Genomic DNA, 23,021 nt, shown 5'->3' with positions numbered 1-23,021 from the left:
ATGAGATAAAGAAAGAGAGACTGTTTTCTTCCCATTGTTGATTTTTGAGTTGAAAGAAAAGCTCATATGGAAATAGAGCTTAAAGTTAGCTAATTTAGTTTTCTTGTTTTACTAGTACTTAACAATGTTCTGATCTCAACTGTACAAACGAAATAAAGATTCAATTTTTACTGGAAAAACAATATAAAATAAAGTAGCAAAGTTACATTAAAAATTTATAGTTTTTCTTTCACCACTTGTAGAAACTTTCCTAAGTTATGGTTTGTTGTTATCTTGCTTTGGTACCATAGCTAATTTAGTCCACATGGATCAAGTTTTATACCCAAAACAAAAAGGGAAAAGAAAGTCAATTGGAAATTCCTTTGGTATTCATCATGAGACTAAGGCAGAAAAAAGAAAAGAAAAAATGAATCAAAACATTCCAATAGAAAACAAATCTGGGATAAGAAGCTGCAAAATCAAATTTACACAAAACAATCTATCTATTTGTTCTCCGACAATTTTTCTATCACCCGATAGCTTCACATGATGTAACAAACTATGCACACTGACATTGTAAGAGAATAAAAAAGACTTAGATGGAGTTGGACAAAAGGATGAACAAGTTAAAAGAGAAATGGAGCTACTCATCAATCTATCTACAATTTTGAACCCCAACAGTATCTGCCCTATTCAAGCAAGACCCTGCATTATTTCAAACACAATTCTGCAAATTTGTTATTGATCTTGTACGTGACAATCTGAAAAAGCGTGAATCTTGGTCAAGCATTTCCAAGCTGTCAAATGGCTATCCTTGAGGAACAGCAGATTTTCTAAGCTGTGCACCATGTAAACAGTAAAGACTCAAGTGGGAGTTCCTTATACTGTATGCTAGACCTGAAAGAAAAATGGTAATGTCATTTTGATTAAACCAGAAAAGCTCCAACGGTCTCTGATGACAATTCTTTCTGTTGAAGAACCTAAAACTTTATCAAGAAAGAAGAAATGATAGCACATAACTGAAGGGGTTCAAAGATCATTTAGATAGATGAACAATGCCAGCAATGTACAGTATAGTAGTACTCGAGCAGTATCCAAGGACGGAAAAGTACTGCTCTCTCTCTCATCTCCCATGCATATGTAAACAGATGTATATAAACCCCATAGTTCTTATTAAAGAAACTAGGAAAATGGCTCAGTCCGCTTTTGTTTGTTAAGTTTCAGAAGAAGGAATAACTTTGTCCAATTGGCTCTGGATCAGCCAACTAAAGCACTTTATGGATAATATCAGAGAACAGCTAATACAGTATTATATCTGAAAGTTCTATCAGTTGCACTGTTTTAGCCCCCCAAAAAAAAAATCGTTCCTGTTCCTGAACCTTCAGCTTGAGTATGCATCTTGAAATATAACATCAATGAAAGACAAAAGCATTGCTCTTAATCTTGGCTCTAGTCTTATAGTGCATTAAACTAGAGTACTAATAAACTTAGACAATATGAAAAGTTGATACCTTTGGGCTACGTTCATTTATTGGTGTCATATACTGAGCCGAGCTACTTACATCTTCCGAGTTCTCTTCTACATTAGATCCACTTTCTAGAGTGGAGCTCTTTCCACTTTCTTTTTCTTGTTCCATAGAAAACCAAAAAGGTTCATAATCAGTTCTCCCATCTTCACCCTTGTTTTTGAAGTTTCTCTCCATGTTATCACCATTCATATTCTGCGAAATTTCTGGCTGTGCGGCTCCTTTATCTTCTGCAGAGCTATCTCCCACCTCAATATCAGTTTTCTCCTTTAAGCTGGAGATGCTTCGCATATGATCACCAGAATCAGAATAAGTATCCCCAGTCCATTCCCTGCTTTTTAAAGTATCGTCTATCTCCTCATATTCCAAATTCCGCAAAATTTCAGGAAGTGAAAGTCCACTATCCTCTGGAAACATTGTTCCCATCTCAATATCTATCTTCTCTTTTGAGCTATTAATATTTCCCCCAACGTTGGAAGTTGCTGGCTCAATCATTACAATGTCATTTTCTTTAACAATTGCTCGAAAATTATTTAAGGAAGGGGGGATCCTGGAAAAGAAAACTTCTCTGATATTTTCAATCGTTCCCCTATTATAGGGATTCTCCTTCTTATCATATCGATACCTGAAGTTCTCGTAAGTAGTCTGCAAAAAACAACAAAAAAGGAAAAATGAAAAGAAGAATAGTTATGTAAAAATATGAAGCAACACATCTATATTTGTATTTCAAGCAGGTAAATATAGAGAACTGTAGGCAAACATTTAATCTTAAGTGTATATCTTATTTTTCAATGGAACAACTCGAGTAAGTCTATATGCAGTATGCTCTACACATCACCGAGCGTATTAGAGAGAAATTCCTGCCAGCCTAGAGTAGTTAATACTGCAGGGTATATTTAAACTATGAACCAGCCACACATACAATATACTCCAACAAACGGCAAGACATGATTCACCAAAAAAAAAAAACTCCCTTTGTTTCAATTTGTTTGTCTTACTTTCCTTTTTAGTCCGTTTAAAAAAGAATACCTCTTTCCTTTTTTTGGCAACTCTTTAAATCTAACTTTCCCCATGGCGTGTTTAAGACCAAAAGATTAAAGGCATTTTGTTACATTCTACATATCTTTAATTTAAGATCACAAGATTCAAAGTTTTCTTTACTTTCTTAAATTCCGTGCCAAGTCAAAACCAGACAAACAAATTGAAACGGAGGGAGTATGCAATTTTAAGTTGGAGTTCCTCAAAATGCCAATTCATCATAAGACAACTCATATTTAGAACCATAACTAATTTGTTAGCATACATCTCATTTAGAAAGTTTACCTGGTTAGTGCTAATCAGGTAAAAATGGAAAATAGTAAGGCCACCAACAAACCAAACAGCAATGAAGCAGTATACAATGAGAACATCTGATAAGATATCTTGTGAAATAGCTCTCCATACATTTCCACCACGATGAAGAATAATGACCAAAGATATGACGAAGACATATATGCATAATATGGTTGACGTAGATATGAACAAGTAGAAGAATCTGTAATTCCGCTGCAACCAAGAGAAATGGAAAAAATCTCATCAAATTATACAAACGTAGAATGATGCCATAATATCTCATTTAAAGTGATATCTGGTATCCTGAGGACTTAAATTTGCATGACAAGTTATACTCCAAAGTGATAGAGTAGAAGAAAAGAAAAATCTTCCATTTTGCTTGTATTATCAATAAATCATCTATAACAAGAACTTAAAGTAAATACTATACTATTAATATCTCAAGTTATGAGACAAAAAGAACTACATTTGACCCTCTTTATTCTTTCTCCAATTCTTTAACCTCTCCGTCATACAACTCTTACTCTAGCAAAGGAATATCTAATTCTTACGCATTCACTAAGATACAATCATTAGTCTGCATATATTCCTCACCATCAATGAATTTGTTCTTTCTATCCTACAAAATTTTGTGATGGATGTTAATAGAATCATACTTCATATGGCTGATTGACATCTCATGTCAAACACTTATCAGTTCATATGGCTGATTAGCATCTCATACCAAACAAATATATGAGTATTCCACTTTTCCTCAGTATAATGGCTATTAAGTAGAAATCCAGACATAGGCTCTTGAAAAAGAGACTATAGCTGAATGGTGAGAAAAAAACTATACTTATTAACTTTTCCTAGCATGAGCTTTTACTTTTCGCCATGCAGTGATAGAATTTTATTCATTTCACAATGCATGTAATATTTCAACTTAGTCAAGACCATCATCTTGCACACACAAGTAGACTATTTATCAATTGGTAACAGGAAAACCCAAAGATAGTTCAAGTTCGCTTAAGAAAACACATAGTCAGCAATACGTACAAGTCCAATGCATTGACCAACCCAGGGACAGTGATGATCAAATCTTTGAACACAATTGTTGCAGATAGAACAATGTGATGAACGAGGAGGCCGATACAGCAAACATGTATCACAGTACTTGACTTTAACGGTGTGTCCATTCACGATTACATCCTTTGTTCGTGGAAGTTTCAAATGAGGAGTTCTACCGTTGACCCACTCCATGGAAGGGGTATGTATATCAAATGTTTCGTCAGATTCAGGAGGTGTTTTGTTTCTTGGGACAATTCCAGGATCTCTACTAGATGTCAACAAGAGAAAAACTATATCCTGCACAAGATATTGAAGAATCAGTCAACTGCTTCAACATTCAAGTCACATCAGTCAGCTACAGATTATAAATTTTACTCACAATTAACTGGAGAAAGTTCATTAGCATTCTGCTATCCATGTGATAATTCAATTGGTCTTTGTTAAACAAAATTTTTAAAACTTCTTTTGAAATGAGAAAGAGAAAAGGAAAGCAAGTGAAAGGAGAAAGACAACTGAAATTAAAAATTATGCATATGACAGTAAAAGAAAAGGAAACATTATAAATTACTGACTGCTACAGGAGCAAATTGTGTTGTCCTTCTTTGTTCTGTCATTCTGTCCTCTCTCTTCCCCCTCCCTTTAGGGATAAAGAGTCACTGATCACATCATAAACAATGTTTACTACTCCCTCCGTTTCAATTTGTTTTCGTTACTTACCTTTTTAGTCTGTTCCAAAAAGAAAGTCACTTTCTATATTTAGTAACTCTTTACAGCCAACATTAGGACACAGCATATTAAAGGCCACAAGATTTAAAGGGCATTTTGGTCCATTACATACATCTTTGGTTTAAGACCACAAGATTCAAAAGTCTTCTTTATAATCTTAAACTCCGTGCCGAGCCAAACTAAGACAAACAAATTATAGCGCACGAAGTACTAAATAAGGTAGTTTCAATTGCCAAAGCAGATCTTATATAGAGACATTCATTTTTTCATGGTAATGAAACCCTATGATCATCCTGATATAGTTCATATTATGCCATCAGCATCCTATTTAACCCAATAAAAAGAAAGGAAAAGAGTAGGTTATCCAAAAAGGGAGAAAGCAGAATCACCCATACCATAATTGTAAGAACTGCTCCAATCACAAGTATAGGGTACCAAGGACCAGCGTCTTTGTGCTCTTTGATACGATGTTTGATTACACAAGAGACCTTTATACAAAAAGCAAGTGCTGGGCCAGCAATCAAAAGTGTTGATAGAAACAAAGATGACACGTCCGGACCGAAGATCAATCTTCCTCCCCATAAGAATTTCTGGGAACATTTAGAAACACAAAAAATAAAGGTAAAAGACAATGGTACAGAAAAATCTGAAATAATACAGACTCTATAATATCGCAAGATGTTATTACTCTGAAACTAAGAACATTGACCATATGAAATAAGCAGTTTAAAAATATTAAAATTTCATCATCTTGGTTTAACTGATGATTGTCTTATGAATAAGTTTAGAACATAAGGAGAGGAAAGCAGTACCTTTAAGTTCAATTTTAAACATGTATAAAGTCCACAGCTTTAAGTGAAAATTGTTACTTATGTAAACCTATATCATAGATATCAAGACCTCAGCTTTTACAAAATATTCATTCTTACAACTGACAGAGCAAATAGAAGGAAGAAACAAAAAACAAAAAAAAACATCAAATAGTTTGAAAAAGAAAATTCTGCAATTAGCTAGTCCATCCTATCTAACACTTGATTTCAGCTAGAAAACTACATATTCAAATTAAAACATGACTAAAGTACTAAGCTTTACAATCTCTTGAATTCCAGAAAGAACTCACATGGTTCTGACAATATTAAAATTCCTGTTTATTTGTTTCACATGGGACAGTGTAAAAACAAAAATAGCAGCAGAATCCCAGAAGAGACACTTACATTACTTCCTTTCCAAACCTGATAAAGTCTCAGAGGTTTATGTTTCTCACGAACCATTAGAAAATTTGGAAATGAAACAAAACAATCCAAAAAATTCCAACTTTCTGGATTGCTTGCTTCCAATCCCAAATAAGAATCAAACTCCTTCTCTTACCCTCCTATTAAACACTTTCCAAAACCCCATGTAAAGAAAAGAGATAACATTAAAAAAAAATCGTTTTTTTTTTCAACAATTCAAGAAAATTTGACAATTTCCCAATTAAAAGACTTAAATGGGTTTCAAGAAATGGGGTTTGGAGATAAAATATGTAGCAAAAGGGAGAGAAAGAGAAAGTCTTTTTTTTTTTTTTTTTTTTTGGTTTGTAAAAGGGGTGATCAAGAAACAGCTGCTTTTTGTTTGAGACGGATTTACCCAGACAGGATTGTTTGTTCCCTATCTCTAATTTTCTTCCTTTCTCTCTCTTTCCAAGAACATTGAAATGTAGCTGTCCATGTGTGTAAAATTCTCCAATTAAGCTTTTTTTTTTTTTTCCCTCTCTATGGAATTTTATTTTGTCTAACTAAATTTAATTTCTATTGCTTTCTGGTTGGCCGAGGTTCCATATTCTGGTTGCTTCTAAGTTCTAACTGCTACATTGAACCTTGTGAAAAATTAAAAAAAATAATGAACCTTGTGAGTGGGTTACAATAGTGGAATTTTTTTAATGAGTTTAACTTATATACACAGGAAACTGAAAAAGTTATATTAATTACTAAGTTATCTTAAAAGGTAATTATACGACTAGTTAGAATAATTAATTCGTTTGGGTGCATGGTCAACAGGGGAATAGTAAATTGTGATAGTGTAAATTTGACATTAAGTTACTTGGTATATTACTAAAAATATTTAAAATCAATTGTGATAAATGGTATTCTTTATTCTGTTTAGTCTTAAATTGAATGTCAGAATTATATTTGAAATATTTTTTTTTTAAATGGAAATTTTGCCAAGCTGCAAGCAACTGTAAACTCGGTTATGGAATTAATTAGATTGGTTTTAAATTATGACTTTTTCCTAAGTAGTCTCATGGTATTGTTATAGCCTTTTGTTAGGTGGCATTTGGTGTTTTGTCAATGTCTCCAAGGTGAAGACACTTACGAGAGGAGTTTAAAGAAACTTTATTAACTGATGAAACTGTACATAGACACAAACTTTCATTTAAAAATAAAATAAAATTATAATTTCCTTGAGAATGAGAAAGTTGTACTCCTTCAGTTACAATCAATTCAAAATTTACCAAGTAATTACATGGCCAAATAAATAAATCAATGCATGTATTTACTTATATCTACGCTCGAATTTAATTCTCACGTTGCTTTCTAAACCCACTCATAAATATAAAATATTGAACATTTATTTCTCATCTTCACAAGATGCAAATCTAATCACCATTCACCAAAACCTCTTCACAATTATTCGAATTATTTTTCTTATTGTTGAGGTTATGGCAAGTGGCAGCAACTAATATGAAACAGCATACACATACAAAATATAAAGACAAGATAGCGTTAAAAATATTTTGAAACGTGAATGAACACAGCACATAAATAATTACATTGTAAAGTAAGTCGTGACAAATATTCTTCTCTCATTGGAAGTGGCGAAAAATATTATTTAAGCGCAGGAAAGATTTAAATATTATTTTCAGAAATTCTTTCATTTCCCCTTTTTTATATCATGAAATAGATTTATTTATTTTTTTCAGAAAAAATATTGTACATTCTGGTGGTTGTTGTTTAAGACAAAACGTGCAGGCACAGCATAATTTTCATTAGTCTTTGGAATAGAATATACCAATGAAGGCATTAGCTATCACAAGGAGAAACATTCCTGTTTTGGTAGTTTGTTTTTTTAATAGTAAAGTTCTTGTTATTTTTTTTTTAGATTTTATGGTCATGTGTCCCACTGCTTATCAAGTTGGTGGGGTGATATGCAATGTACAAACAAATGGGGAAAAAAGATTTGTTGTAGAAAAATTAATCTGTTGACCCCTCTAATAGTCATAGTTGCAAAAATTCTAACTCTATTGTAATTTAACTTGCGATTTCTTGACCATATGATTGAATTTTTGGAGATATTTAGCTATTTTTTACTAGAACTTTAGTAACAAAATGTCACGACTCAAACTGGAGTTGTGACCTAAAGGGCTTAATCTCTCTGAGTGAACCAACTTAGCTTTTGCCCTATTTTATCTGAATGTTTGCCCCCTTCTGTTAAATCCAAATTGCATGTTGTTGCGTTTGAGTAATTATTATTGTTTTGTGGTGTAATTTAGTAACTTCGAGTTGTCATTGTGATTTTCTGGTTTTGAGTTTGTACTTAGAAAACACAAAGGAATGAGGATAGTTTTAGTAGCACATAGTTGTTGACAAACGTACTGAGTACTTAGTAGGCATGCAAATTGCATTTATCAAACGAGTAGGAGGAACATACAAGTTTACACGTGGACAGAAGTCCAAATTTAGAGCCTCCCATTAAGGGGACAAACAAACTGTATATAGATAGATCGATAGATTAATTTAGGGAGGGGAAATTGTTAAATCTAAACTAAAACAAAACTGAAGAAGATGTAAACAACGAGACAAGTTGAAAAGAAGATAAATTATATTAATACTGTACAGGAGAGTTTCCTCATTTAGCTCCATTTCCCACTCTATATTTCATTTTTATGTACCAAAGACTTTCCAAAAGAGTTCCAATTTCTTGCTGTAATTTCCATATTTGAAGACATAAAAGAAGCAACTAATCTTTTCAGCCTTAGCAAAATCAACATCTGCATTCAAATAGGTCCATCTGATGATGCCATCCATCATAATGTATGTCGATAAGGATCATTCATTCGCTCGACCTGTGAAAAGATTGAATTCACTTGTCTAAAAATGCAAAGTACAGTCAAACCTCTCTACAGCGACGCCATTAGTCCAGATCATTTTTTGTTATTATAGCAAAATATTGTTGTAGAGAAATATAATATAACATAACATGAAAAATCGGTTCCAAATAAATCTTGCCCGTTATAATGAAATGTTGTTATAGAGGCGGCTGTTATAGAAAGGTCTGTCTCTGTCTGGTGTCTTCATCAATGAAGAGAAATGATCTCAAGTAAAAAGCGCCACTGTAAGATTTGTTTTTTCATTCATTTGTCTCTCCATATAATATGTACTGGCAGGGATAAATGATTCATAAGTTAATAGGGGAAAAAGCTCAAGGATGCTGCCTATAATAACTTCTTTGACCCGTTGATAAATTCTATAGTCAAATCTCTCTATAACGGCGTCGTTTGTCTAGATTTTTTTTGGTTGCTATAGCAGAATGTTGTAGAGAACATATAATATAACATAACATGAAAAGTCAGTTCCAAAGAAAACTTAGCCATTACAGTGAAATGTTGTTATAGAGGATGATTGTTATAGAGAGATCTGACTATATATTTAGCATTTGTATACAAGAAAAACTACTACCTTTTATCTATGAAGAACTGCTATGAAGATCCGCAGTTGCTGCCTTCCTCATCAGCTCTGCCATCTTCAACCGATCTTTGTTCATTTGAATGTGTTGACTCTGCATCTTGATCATCAGGAAAGAAAAGAGGATCAAAATTTGCATTATTGCTTCTCTCCTTCTTCAAAGATTCATCAATGCCACCATAATCAACTTGGAAAGCAGCACCATCTTTTCCAAGTATGCCTCCCATCTCTAAATCAAACTTCCCTTTAGAGTTGATTGAACCAAATTTATGACTCATGGAGACGGCAGATCTCACACTTGGATCGTCTTCTTCAATCACCCACTCGCGAAAGTTGACCAATGAAGGCGGGACCTTAGAGCATAAGATTTCCTTGAGATTCTTCAAGATGCCACGGCTGTATGGGTTCTCTTTCTTTTCATAACGATATCGGAAGTTTTCATAGGTCGTCTGCAATAACATGTGCAATACAAATAAGACACAAACAAATCTATTGTTCAATAGTTTCCTCTGCTGTTTCTTCTGTGTTTTCAATAGTTGAATTCATTAAGAAACTATCAGAGTATGATTTTGTTAGCTTTTGAGGTTGATTGAGACTCGAGATCCATGTTTTTAACATACACTGTGATCTGGGACACATGAATATAAGATGTTATTGACCAATTATGTTGTAGATACAGAAACTACGAGAGATGAGCGAGAAAGTAACCTGATTGGTTGACATTAGGTAGAAATGGAAGACGCTTAGCCCTCCGACAAACCAGACAGCTATGAAGCAATAGCATATCAAAACCACAGATACAATATCCGTTGACATGGCATGCAAAAAACTTCCTGGTTGTCCAAGAAGGTTCAGCAGTGAAAATGTGAACACGTATATGCACAATGTTGTTGTTGATGATATAAAAAGGATAAAGCACCGATAATTACGCTGCAACACAAGGAAAAAATAAGTGCAAATCAACTTTTAATGAACTAAAAGAAAGCAACTTTCGGACTTTACAGATAATATCGAGTACTGAGAATTGAACAGATGACTCACAACTCCAATACACTGACCAACCCATGGACAGTGGTGATCAAATCTCTGAACACAGTTGTTACAAATTGAGCAATGAGAAGCACGTGGTGGACGATATAGCAAACATGTGTCGCAAAACTTGACTTTTACTGAATGACCATTGATAAAAATGTCCTTTGTTCTTGGTAACTTCAAATCAGGGGCTGCATTGTTTACCCACTCCATAGATGCTGTATTTGTAGTCAATATTTCATCCAGGTCAGGCGGCCGCGAATTCCTAGGAACAATTCCTGGATTGCTTGAAGATGTCATGAACAGAAAACTCAACGCCTGCAAATCGGTTACAACATTCTTAGTACTATTAATGAGCCGTTTGGCCATTTGAATTATTCACTTTTTTCCGGAATAATTTTTTACTTTATTTCAAAAGCCAGTGTTCGGTCCAACTTGGAGTTGGATTCCAAATTAGGAAAAGTGCTCCAGACCTGTTTCCAACTCCATCTTCATAAATTCCAAATAAAATGCTCTTTTCTCTCGTTTGCAAAAAGTATAACCAAACACAACTCCATCTTCAACTCCAACTTCATAAATTCCAAATAAAGTGAAAAATATTTGAAATCTATGGCCTAACGCCTACTAAGTTTATGCAATTTTACCTACAAGTGCTGAATTACATACCAAAACTGTGATGACGAGCCCCACAATTAATACAACATGTCCATATATTGGACTGACTTTTGGTATCATCAAAAGCATTTTTATGCAAAACGTCAATGCAGGAGCCCCTATGAGAAATGTAGATAAGTACAGTGATGCTGCGTCGGGACCAAAGATCAATCTTCCTCCACAGAGAAATTTCTGAAACAATAGACAAAGCTTTTATGATTGAGCTATTCTGCATAACAAAAAATTAGGTAATTGGCTGATTGCATTAGCTTATGATAAATGGAAGCCAATATGAACTTGTAAAAGCCCCTAATACATGTTGCAGCTGCTCTTGCACCCTAATGATAATAACCAAAAATCATGGTGAAAGCCAATTACTACTAGACTAATTGAAAACTGAGCATGGAATAAGGTGATTGAACCTCAAATTAGTGACACATATTCATTTAATTTGAGCTTTCCTTCTTTGTTAACGCGCCTGACAGAGCTTAAACACATTAGCAATAGACCTTTGGCAATCTCTCTATCCATTTTTCTCTTATCAAACAAACCAGGTGCATATTATATGTTATCACATGTAAGATTTTTTGCACAAGGCTCATTCTAATTACCATAAATTTGTTAAAAGAACTTAACTACAATTTTTAGACACATTTCTTTCACACACCATTAAATGATATGAATCTCTTCAAATTTCCAAAATCCCACTAATCTCCATAAGGAAATCTAAAGCAGAAAACAAAATTCAGTGAAAAGAATAAACAAAGGGGCTTACATTGCGACCCTTCCAAACTTGATAAAGCCTTTTCTTCAATTTAGAAGGGTCCATAGATTTGGAAGAAAGAGCCAAATCTTGATTTGTGATCCCACCTCCCATCACAATAAATCTAAAAGTCAGAAGCTTGAAATTATATGTTTGCTACTATATACTTTTTTTTTTGTTATTATAGATTTAAAACAATAATACCCATAACTTATTGAAGATCAAAAAGAAAATTTAAGATTCTATATTGAAGGGGTGCTAGCTGGTGCCAAAAAAAGAAAAAAGATATAATTGGAGAGGAGGAAGAAGAAGAACAAGAAAAAAGTTTTTTTCTAATTTTCTCTCTCCTCTCTCTTTCTCTCTCTCCTTCTTGATTGATCAAAACCAGCTTTTTCCCAGCTCTACATGCTGAATGATTGTTTTCTCTTCTTTTTTCTCTCATTACCGTTAAAACTTGGAGGAACCGAACATTTCGCGCGGATTATGTCTCAGGGTGTTTCTGTTTTATGGAAAACAGGTTTAAGTTTTAATTTTCATGCAGTTTAATCCTTTAATTTTAGTCTTTTGGGATAATTAGTCCCTTTTGTCTGTGAAAGCTACTCAATTTTCTATATTTATCACAGCACTTAGGTGGGGCTGTTTTAATATTTCCACTCATAATCAAAGGTTTCGATTTTGAGTCTTCTTAATGGAATATCTCTCTGTATGAGACATTTTAACCTCCCTTAGTGCGTATAGTCTATCCGAATTTAAATTGGTCGAACTAATGAACTTTATCAAATGGTTAAACTGAAGAAAAAGAATCCCACATTTGCTTTCACATAAGTATCAAATGGTTAAACTGGAAAAAAAAATCCTATATTTTGCTTTTGCTCGCATTCAGTCTGTTTTTTTATTATCTTAACCATTGGAACTCATTTATCGACCAGAAAAAAATATCATGATAACCACACTGATATAACCTATGAGTAAAAGGAAATGGCATCTCAACATAAAATTATAAACCTCATATGCAGTCATTTAATAGTGAATAAAGAATATTAACTCATTTTTTCTTCTAAAGCTTTGTTATTTATAATTACAACATAATATCTTTTTTTGTAACGATTGTTTGAGTCATTTGATGTGCAACTCGACAATTTGACCCAAGTACCTACTAGGCTAGGGTCCGGAACAAAAATGATGCAAAAAAAAAAAATTTAACCAAAATACCCCAACAAAAAAAAATGTTACCAATATACCTTTAGCGCAAGATTTTTTATGCGCTAAATCACTTAACCGAATCTGCCCGTTCCGTTATGTTTACAAATAAAATATCGCGCTAAAGGGACTTTTCTCGCGCACTATAGCGCATTTTTCTTGCGTTACGATATAACGCAAGCAAAATATCATACATTTACATAACGCAAGAAAATCCGCGTTATAGTCATCAACATAAACGATCGGGTTCCACCACTGGTCCCCTCCAGTGGGTTGAAAAAAAAAAAAGAAACGGCCATTGACGAGAAAAAAAGAGGTGGTCCCACTTCCAAAAACGTCACTTTCTATTAAATTTCGTCCGGAAAGTTTAGATTCTCGGTATATTCAAGTCGAGGAGCAAGATTCTAAGTTCAAATTTTGGAGAAAAGCGCGTAGAACTTGATTAAATAACTCTACAAAAATCTTCGATTAAGGTTTTTTACTATGAACTTTTGTTATTATTTTGTTATATACATTATATTCTAAGCATGCTTAACATTTAATCCTTGCTATGTTTTAAAAAAAAAAAAAAAACAATTTTTTTTTGTTCTTTTTTGGTGGCAGCGGGGCAAAGCCATTCGAAATTTATTTTTTTTTTGGTTTAATTCAATATTTGTTAAATATTTATGCATTGTTAATTTATTAAATGTTTATGAAGTGTTAATTTGTTATATGTTTATGAGTTGATAATTTGTTAATTATTTATGAATTGTTAATGAATTATTATTTTGTTAAATATTAATTATGAATTTATTAGTTGTCAAATATTGTGTATGAATTGAAAGAAATTGAATGGTAATGAATTATTATGTTGTTAACACTTTGATTGGATGATTGTTATGTATTATTTTGACATTTTTCGTATTGTGTCATATTGTATAGGACCAAATCAATGATTACGTAAAATAGGACCTTTCGTCGTTACATAAAAATTATCTAAAAAAGTAACAATCAAAACAAACATTGTATTTAAATTAACAACATAATATAATACAATAGGTAACAACCATCCGGATAAGTTGTAAATGATTATGAATTGTTATCTATATAATTTTAAAAGCGTGAATATATATATGTTAAATAAAAAGATTATCTAAAAAGAATAGTTAAAGTTCTTCTTTTCATAAATACATAAGTTAACGATAAAAATGTAAAGATTATCTAAAAAAGTAACAATCAAAACAAACATTGTATTTAAATTAACAACATAATATAATACAACAGGTAACAACCATCCAGATAAGTTGTAAATGATTATGAATTGTTATCTATATAATTTTAAAAGCGTGAATATATATATGTTAAATAAAAAAAAGATTATCTAAAAAAGAATAGTTAAAGTTCTTCTTTTCATAAATACATAAGTTAACGATAAAAATGTAAAGATTATCTAAAAAAGTAACAATCAAAACAAACATTGTATTTAAATTAACAACATAATATAATACAACGGGTAACAACCATCCGTATAAGTTGTAAATGATTATGAATTGTTATCTATATAATTTTAAAAGCGTGAATATATATATATGTTAAATAAAAAAAGATTATCTAAAAAGAATAGTTAAAGTTCTTCTATTCAAAATAAAGTTCTAAACAAATATTCTTCTCGAATTTCGATTCTCAAACTAATTAACTTAAGATGATTCTCAAAAAAGTCTTTGCCATCACATATGTGTCCTTACTATCACATATTAAATTTGCCGCATATCCATATTAATTATTCACAAGATATAATACTACATAATTCACATATTCCCTACAAATTATTAATTAGTTAATATAATTTATCTTTCATTTCAAGAATAATGACTAATTTAGTTTTGTACGGATCGGACTCTTTCATGGATCCGAATGACCGGGGCCCGATGTTCCCCCGGGGCCCGATGCTCACGCGGGGCCCCCTCTGCTACCCGGAGAAACTACAAGACAAAACTTATTAAAACTAGGCTCCGCCCCCGTAGCCTAGACTAAGGCTTTTACGAGAGCACCCCCCACACCCTCGCGTCTTGGAGATATTGTTTCAAGCGGTATCTACCGTTGCGTGTCCGTGGTACGGTATGATTGGGCGAGTCGCATGGTTGAGCGTGGTGTCTCGGACCGAGCATGATCATGAGCCTAGAGCCTAGAATCGCGTGTGCTACATGCGAGTCGAGAGGTGCCAGAGCGAAGATGTAGGGTGGTGCACCACGTGACCAACAGACACCATGTGCGATTCGCGTGTGACACATGCGAGTCGCATACTATGTCATCGCGCGTGTGACGAGAGAGGTGCCAAAGAATGACGTGAAGGTATGCGGCACGCAGTCGCGTCATCGCGGTTACGCAGAGGTGCAACATGCGACTCGCATGGTGCACATGCGACACCATGTGCGAATCGCACATGGTGCACGGTATTTGTGTACGAAAGTTTTCCTCGTTTTTGGACACCTATAAATAGGTTTTCTAGGGTGCAGGACTCATTATTTGATTAAATCATTGGTATTCCTTGTGGAGCACATGCAAGTGTTGATTAAACATCTCCTAGGGATTTCTTACTTTTGGTATCTCCTCCACCCAACTTTTTGGTAAACCCTAACTAAAACCGTTCAAGATTCAAGAATCAAGAATTGGGGGAATACTTCAGAAACTCAGGTCTCTAATTCAAGTGTTGAAGCAATTAAGGTATGTAGAACTTCCATCCACGTGTGGAATCTCTACGTTCTTCCCCCATGCTTCGTTTCTTGATATTCATGAAATTCAAACCTAGGGCATTAAACCCAACATATTGGTAGCCCGTAATTATGTATCTATGTATATGAATTTTGTATCCATAATCGTTATTGTATTCCTAATCTTCCATTACGGTTATTAGGAACCCCAGCTTAATCCATGAATCATGAATTATTCCTCATGTGTTCTTATCATGTTTTATGATTTTATGTAGCAAGTTACAAGCATGTTTTCAAGTCAAATTATATATCTATATATTTATGAACTATTGTTTCTACTCACGAATCAAGAACATGTTTGCAAGATTATGACAAGTTATCTCATGAAACCATATTACAAGTTATTTCGTGAAATCATGATTACAAGTTATTTACAAGTTATTTCACGAAAATCATGGGCTTCTTAGCCAACTATATCATGTTCATGTTTTGGGATTGCTTAGTTAACCGAGAAGGCTCAGATAGCACGAAACTACGTTGCCACCGTAGGATAAGGGTTGTCGGCAAGTAGGCAACACCTTCATTATGCAGTTTGGATCCTTACATGCTTATTTTCACGTAAATCTCATATCCCCTGGCAAGGTGTGAGTGTTCTCCTGGTAGGGCGCAAGTACCAGATCATGTTGTCGGTTACACTATAGCATTTCCCCACGTTACAAGAAGTTTTATATTCATGTATTTTCATTGAATTAGTTTTCGAGACTTTACTCACGTTTCATGCTCGTATTCGAAGTTACATTCGGTTTCGGTTCATGTTCTATACCTATGTATGCCATGCTCTTCATTTCAGCAAGTTTTACATACTAGTACTATTCACCATGTACTAACGTCCCTTTTGCCCGGGGCCTGCACTTCACGGTGCAGATACCGACTTTCAGGAGCATACGCCTGCGCAGTAGGATCACCTCAGTATCAGCTTATTGGTGAGCCCCACTCCTCTCGGGGTTCCACATGGAGTCTATATATATTTAGTATGCAGTCTATGGTAGTCCAGGGCCATGTCCTGGTAGTGAGTATTCAGACATGTTTTAGAGGTTTCATAGATAGATGTTAGTTTACAGAGTCAGTGGTGCATCCATGTTACAGACTATTATGTTTTCTTAATGTTTCATGCTATGAGATAATTTCAAGACTTTATTCCGCAAATTATATTTTCATGATTTATTTAAATTGCGTCACATAGATATGTTGTTTGATGCCCATGTTGACAAGCAAGCCATGAGGTTCGCTCGGACACATGCAAGCAAGGCCCGAGTGCCGTGTTACGCCCGAGCCATGGTTCGGGCGTGACAAAGCTTGGTATCGAGCCTAGGTTCAAGAGTCTTTAGGGAGTCTATGAAACCGTGTCCGGTGGGGTCACTTTTATATGTGTGAGGGCCCCATACATATAAACAGTTGACCACCAAGACATCCGAGATTGTCTCACTTCTTTCATATTTTAGATCGTGCGGTTAGAGCATTACTTTTAGGATATCCTTCTAATTCGTGCGTGTACGTATTTTCGAGAAAATGCCTTAGAGAAGAGAACGTACAAGAAAAGGAACACGCCACCACCAAAGGGCTAGCGTGGAAGCAACTCGCGAAGAGACCGTTCCGACTCGGACGGCGGCCCCGGACCGCTCTACGGTTACCCCCCTGCGTACGGATGGAGATGTTAGGAATGCTATCAACATGCTCGCATCACGGTGGTTGGTAGCGACTCGGGCCCGACGTCGGGGAATCCGGGTCAAGTTCGGGCATAATGGAGAGTCTTCTAGGACTAAGGATTTCCTCGAATGAATCCCCCGGTCTTCGGGGGACAAAGAAAGACGAAGACCCTCGGGACTACATAGATGCTCTTGAGAAGATCTTCGAATTATGGCGATCACGAGCGAAGCGACTACTTTCGGAGCTCATCGGTACGCAGAGCATTGCTAACACTGGTACGAATCTTGGGAATTATCCCGAGGTGAGGGTGCGCCGATGCTACATGGGATGAGTTTGCAAGTGCATTCTGGACCACTTCGTGCCGGTAGAGGTCGGGGGAAGCTAAGGTTGAGCAATTCCCGAAGCTCGAAACGGAATGGCGAGATCGATTCGGGACTACTATTTGGAGTTTGTCGGTGCGGCCAAGCATGCTTCGGATATGGTACCGGATATGAGGGCGAGAGTGAGAAGGTTTGTTGGAGGACTTGATTCTCATTTGTATGATGGGGCCAACATTCTTTGCACGAGAATGGGGGAATGACCGTCTCCAAGATGGTTGCTTTCGTACGGGGCAACGAGACGAGGCTAAAGGAGGAGGAAGCCTTGCGAAGAGAAAGACAAGGAGTTCAACAAGAGGGTCGAGTCTCCGGACGGTTCAGCGGGAACAGGAAATTCTTTAAGAACAGGTTAGCAGGACCCGTTCCATCCACAGCCAGTTCCCAGTTTCAAAGTTCAGGAGAGATAACCGTCGGCGGAGAATTTCGGCCGTCGGGCTCTCGGTCTCGAGCCGGTGTGACTCGGAGTAACTTCACCAATCCGATTTGTGCTAAGTGTGGGAGGAGGCATCAGGGGGAGTGCGCTTGGGATCAAATATTTGCTATGGGTGTGGTCGGCGGGCCATATTCGGCGAGATTGCCCGCCGGTCGGACGGGGCACGGGGAGGTAATCGGACCCGGTCGATAAATTCGTCGGTTCCTCGTAATAATCAAACTCGGGCGGGACGTGCACCGGTTAGATCCGGCAACGCGAGCGGTGGCCCAAACCGTTTGTATGCTTTGGGGGGCGTCGGGATACCGATGCTCGTGCGATGTTGTCACGGTATGCTCGCCGTTTTCGGTTTCGATGTCTATGCTCTCGTTGGACCACGGATCCACCCTATCCTATGTCACCCCTTATGTTGCTAGAAAATTTGGTATTGAACACGAAAAGCTAAAAAAAGAACCTTTTGAAGTGTCAACTCCGGTTGGTGAGCCGTCGCCTTCGACGTGTCTATAAGGGTTGTCCAGTTAGAGTCTATCATCATGTGATTCCAGCTGACTTATGTGAGTTGGAAATGGTAGATTTTGATGTAATCATGGGCATGGACTGGTTATATTCATGTTATGCGTCAGTTGATTGTAGAACTAAAACTGTAAATTTCAAGTTTCCTAACGAGCCGGTCTTAGAGTGGAAGGGTAATTCGGTAAGCCTAAGGGTAGGTTTATCTCTTACCTCGAAGGCAAGAAAAATGGTGTCTAAGGGTTATATCTATCATCTCGTTCGGGTTAGGGATTCGACTTCCCGGGCCCCGACTCTTGGTCGATCTCGTTGTTAATGAGTTTCCGAAGTCTTTCCCGAGGATCTTCCGGAATCCTCCCCGATAGGGAAATTGATTTCGCAATTGACCTACTCCACAGTACGAAACCTATATCTATTCCACCTTATAGGATGGCTCCCGAATTACGAGAGCTTAAGGCTCAACTCGAAGATCTTAGACAAGGGTTTTATCGGACCCGAGTGTCTCTCCGTGGGGTGCTTGAGTTCTCTTTGTGCGCAAGAAAGATGGTTCTTTGCGTATGTGCATTGACTATCGCCAGCTCAATAAAGTCACAATCAAGAATAAATACCCTCTTCCACGAATAGATGACTTATTTGATCAGCTTCAGGGTGCCCAATGTTACTCCAAGATAGATCTCCGGTCAGGTTACCATCAGCTTAAGGTTAAGGAACGAGATATTCCTAAGACGGCTTTTAGAACCAGATATGGTCATTTCGAATTCTGTGTTATGTCCTTCGGTTTGACCAATGCCCGGCGACATTTATGGACCTCATGAATAGAGTCTTCGAAGCCATACCTCGACCTCTTTGTCATTGTCTTCATAGATGATATCCTCGTTTACTCCGTAGTGAGGGCCGAGCGCGCGAACACCTTCGTATAGTCCTTGATTCTCGAGGACCGCAAGTTGTATGCAAAATTCTCTAAGTGTGAATTTTGGCTCAAGTCGATAGCCTTCTAGGTCATGTGATTTACGGTGAGGGTGTTCGGAGGTTGACTCTCGGAAGATTGAGGCCGTTAAGAATTGGCCTAGACCCGCGTCGGTTTCGGATATCCGCGAGTTTCTTGGGTCTAGCGAGGCTATTACCGACGTTTCGTCGAGGGTTTTCATCTATTTCGGCACCATTGACCAAGTTGATGAAGAAGGAAGTTAAATTTCGGTGGTCGGATACTGTGAGCGCGGTTTCGAGGAATTGAAAACGAGATTAACCTCGCGCCGAGTTTTGACTCTACCAGAGGGAGCCGAAGGGTTCGTGGTTTATTGTGATGCTTCAGGAGTTAGTCTCGGATGTGTTTTAATGCAACATAATAAGGTTGTAGCTTATGCATCTCGTCAGCTCAAGGTTCACGAAAAGAATTATCCGACTCGCTGACCTAGAGTTGGCGTAAACATTGTTGTTTTGCACTTAAGATATGGCGTCATTATTTGTATGGAGTGCATGTTGATATTTTCCGAGATCATAAAAACTGCCGGTATATCTTCAAGCAAAGGGAGGCTGAATCTTAGGCAAAGGAGATGGCTCGAATTGCTTAAGGACTACGATGTGGATATTCTTTACCATCGGGGAAAGCAAATGTTGTAGGCGATGCTCTTAGTCGGCGTTCCATGGGAAGTATAGCCCACGTGGACGTAGATAAGAGAGTTATGACAAAGGAAGTTCATCGTTTAGCCAATCTTGGAGTTCGACTTTTGGACTCAGGGATGGTGGTGTGGTTGTTCGAATAGAGCTCTTTCCTCTTTAGTTGTTGAAGTCGAGGAGAAACGGTTTAATGATCCCTACTTGCTACGGTGAAAGAAGGGATTCACAAGCACAAGACGACGGCTTTTGAACAAGGGGGAGATGATGGTACCACGAGGTGCGAGGTAGATTGTGTGTTCCGGATGTAGATGGGCTCGAGAGAGAATCGTGTCGGAAGCTCACAATTCCGGGTATTCCATTCACCCGAGGTTCTACTAAGATGTATCATGATCTTAAGGAGATTTATTGGTGGAATGATATGAAGAAGAATGTAGCAGACTTTGTAGCTAAGTGTCCGAATTGTCAGCAAGTGAAAGCTGAACACCAGAGGCCTGGTGGCTTGGCTCAGAATATCGATATTCCGGTCTGGAAATGGGAAATGATCAATATGGACTTCGTGTCAGGTTTACCTCGTTCAGCTAGGAGACACGACTCTATTTGGGTGATCGTTGACAGGCTTACTAAGTCAGCACACTTTTTGCCAGTCAAGACCACAGATTCAGCAGAAGATTATGCCAAGCTGTATGTTAAGGAGATTGTCAGATTGCATGGGACACCGGTGTCCATCATTTCGGATCGTGGTGCTCGGTTTACGGCGAATTTACGGAAATCCTTTCGAAAGGATTGGGTACCAAGGTGAACCTTAGCACGGACTTTTCATCCGCAAACGGATGGGCGGGCGGAGCGTACAATTCGGACTGCGGAGGACATGCGAGGGCATGCGTCTTGGATTTCAAAGGTAATTGGGATGACCACCGCCCTCATCGAGTTTTCGTATAATAACGGCTATCGTGCTAGTATTGGGATGGCACCGTTTGAAGCTCGTATGGGCGAAGGTGTAGATCACCAATTGGTTGGTTCGAAGTTGGTGAAGCGAGTTGCTAGGACCGATTTGGTTTATCGAGGCTATGGAGAAGGTCAAGTTAATTCAGGAGCGTTTGAAAACGGCTCAGAGTCGCCAGAAGTCTTACACAGATGTGAGGCGAAGGGAATTAGAATTTTCAGTTGATGATTGGGTGTTTCTAAAAGTCTCACCCATGAAGGGTGTTATGAGATTTGGCAAGAAAGGCAAACTCAGTCCCAGATATATTGGACCTTACAGAATTCTGCGAAGGGTTGGTCTAGTAGCTTATGAATTGGAGTTGCCACAAGATTTGATTGCCGTACATCCCGTATTCCATGTGTCCATGTTAAGGAAGTGTGTAGGGGACCGTCGTTAGTTGTTCTGTTGATACCATATCGGTTAAGGATGGTTTGACTTACGAGGAGATTCCGTAGCCATTCTTGATCGTCGGATTCGCAAGTTGAGAACCAAAGAAGTAGCCTCGGTGAAAGTCTGTGGAGGAGTCGGAGAAGGTTGAGGAAGCTACATGGGAAGCCGAGGAGGGTATGAAATCCAAGTACCCATTCTTGTTTGATCAACAAGCGAGATAACCTTCAAGGTAACTTTCCATAGCCCGTGTCATATCACGTCTCATGTTTCACGCTCGTGTCATGTGCCGACGCTTATGTTTCATGTCTCGTTCCTCGGTATTCACGTTTTCATGTAATCACATCATGTCATGTCTCATGTTTCATGTTATGTTTTCTTCACATCCGTGTATTCAAGCCATGCCCGGCCATGTCCTTGACCATGACCCGTCATTCGAGGACGAATGATCTAAGAGGGAGATATTGTAACACCCGTACCATTAACTCGGACCTTGAGCATGATCCTAGACCAAAAGAAACCAAAAGAAAACATGAGCCTAGACTAAGGCATCACTGCGAATCGCATGTGCTACATGCGAGTCGCGGTGGTGTGCGTCTGGCCGACGAGAGAGGTGCGAGGAAGACGTGGTCGTGCGCCACGTGCGACACCATGTGCGATTCGCATGTTACACGTGCGAGTCGCATATGTCATCGCATCGGTGACGATGAGAGGTACCAAAGAATGACGTGAAGGTATGCGACACTGCGACGGTTCGGTGCAACATGCGACTCGCGTGTTGCACATGCGACACCATGTGCGAATCGCGCATGGTGCACGGGGTATTTGTGTACGAAAGTTTTCCTCGTTTTTGGACACCCTATAAATAGGTTTTCTAGGGTCTGGGACTCATTATTCAGCAGTTAAATCATTGGTATTCCTTGTGGAGCACATGCAAGTGTTGATTAAACATCTCCTAGGGATTTCTTGCTTTTGGTATCTCCTCCACCCAACATTTTTGGTAAACCCTAACTAAACCCGTTCAAGATTCAAGAATCAAGAATTGGGGGAATACTTCAGAAACTCAGGTCTCTAATTCAAGTGTTGAAGCAATTAAGGTATGTAGAACTTCCATCCACATGTGGGAATCTCTACGTTCTTCCCCATGCTTCGTTTCTTGATATTCATGAAATTCAAACCCTAGGGCATTAAACCCAACATATTGGTAGCCCGTAATTATGTATCTATGTATATGAATTTTGTATCCATAATCGTTATTGTATTCCTAATCTTCCATTACGGTTATTAGGAACCCCAGCTTAATCCATGAATCATGAATTATTCCTCATGTGTTCTTAT

General features: G+C 37.4%; 2 protein-coding genes across 3 annotated transcripts; both read right to left on the bottom strand.

Moving 5' to 3' along the window:
• Nucleotides 1-838: 838 nt before the first annotated feature.
• LOC132049207 (probable protein S-acyltransferase 1) lies at nucleotides 839-6,360 on the bottom strand. Of its 2 annotated transcripts, XM_059439920.1 has the most exons (6): nucleotides 5,828-6,357; nucleotides 5,009-5,203; nucleotides 3,876-4,184; nucleotides 2,829-3,050; nucleotides 1,491-2,150; nucleotides 839-876 (listed from the first exon to the last, which is right to left on the bottom strand). In XM_059439920.1, exons 1-6 carry the CDS (start codon nucleotides 5,882-5,884, stop codon nucleotides 871-873), a joined length of 1,449 nt encoding a protein of 482 aa, XP_059295903.1. In that variant the 5' UTR covers nucleotides 5,885-6,357; the 3' UTR covers nucleotides 839-870. The 2 variants fall into 2 exon arrangements, with proteins under 2 accessions (XP_059295903.1, XP_059295904.1); XM_059439921.1 differs by lacking the exon at nucleotides 2,829-3,050 and having other exon boundaries at nucleotides 5,828-6,360.
• Nucleotides 6,361-8,361: 2,001 nt separating this feature from the next.
• On the bottom strand, nucleotides 8,362-12,252 carry LOC132049206 (probable protein S-acyltransferase 1). Its single transcript, XM_059439919.1, has 6 exons — nucleotides 11,796-12,252; nucleotides 11,033-11,212; nucleotides 10,376-10,684; nucleotides 10,043-10,264; nucleotides 9,329-9,783; nucleotides 8,362-8,715 (listed from the first exon to the last, which is right to left on the bottom strand). Exons 1-5 carry the CDS (start codon nucleotides 11,895-11,897, stop codon nucleotides 9,349-9,351), a joined length of 1,248 nt encoding a protein of 415 aa, XP_059295902.1. The 5' UTR covers nucleotides 11,898-12,252; the 3' UTR covers nucleotides 8,362-8,715; nucleotides 9,329-9,348.
• Between the last annotated feature and the right edge of the window lie 10,769 nt (nucleotides 12,253-23,021).

Source organism: Lycium ferocissimum, chromosome 3, assembly GCF_029784015.1.
Source record: "Lycium ferocissimum isolate CSIRO_LF1 chromosome 3, AGI_CSIRO_Lferr_CH_V1, whole genome shotgun sequence".
NCBI classification, from domain to species: Eukaryota; Viridiplantae; Streptophyta; class Magnoliopsida; order Solanales; family Solanaceae; genus Lycium; species Lycium ferocissimum.
Note: the sequence above shows the minus strand (reverse complement) of the source record. Positions and strands in the feature narration are given on the sequence as shown.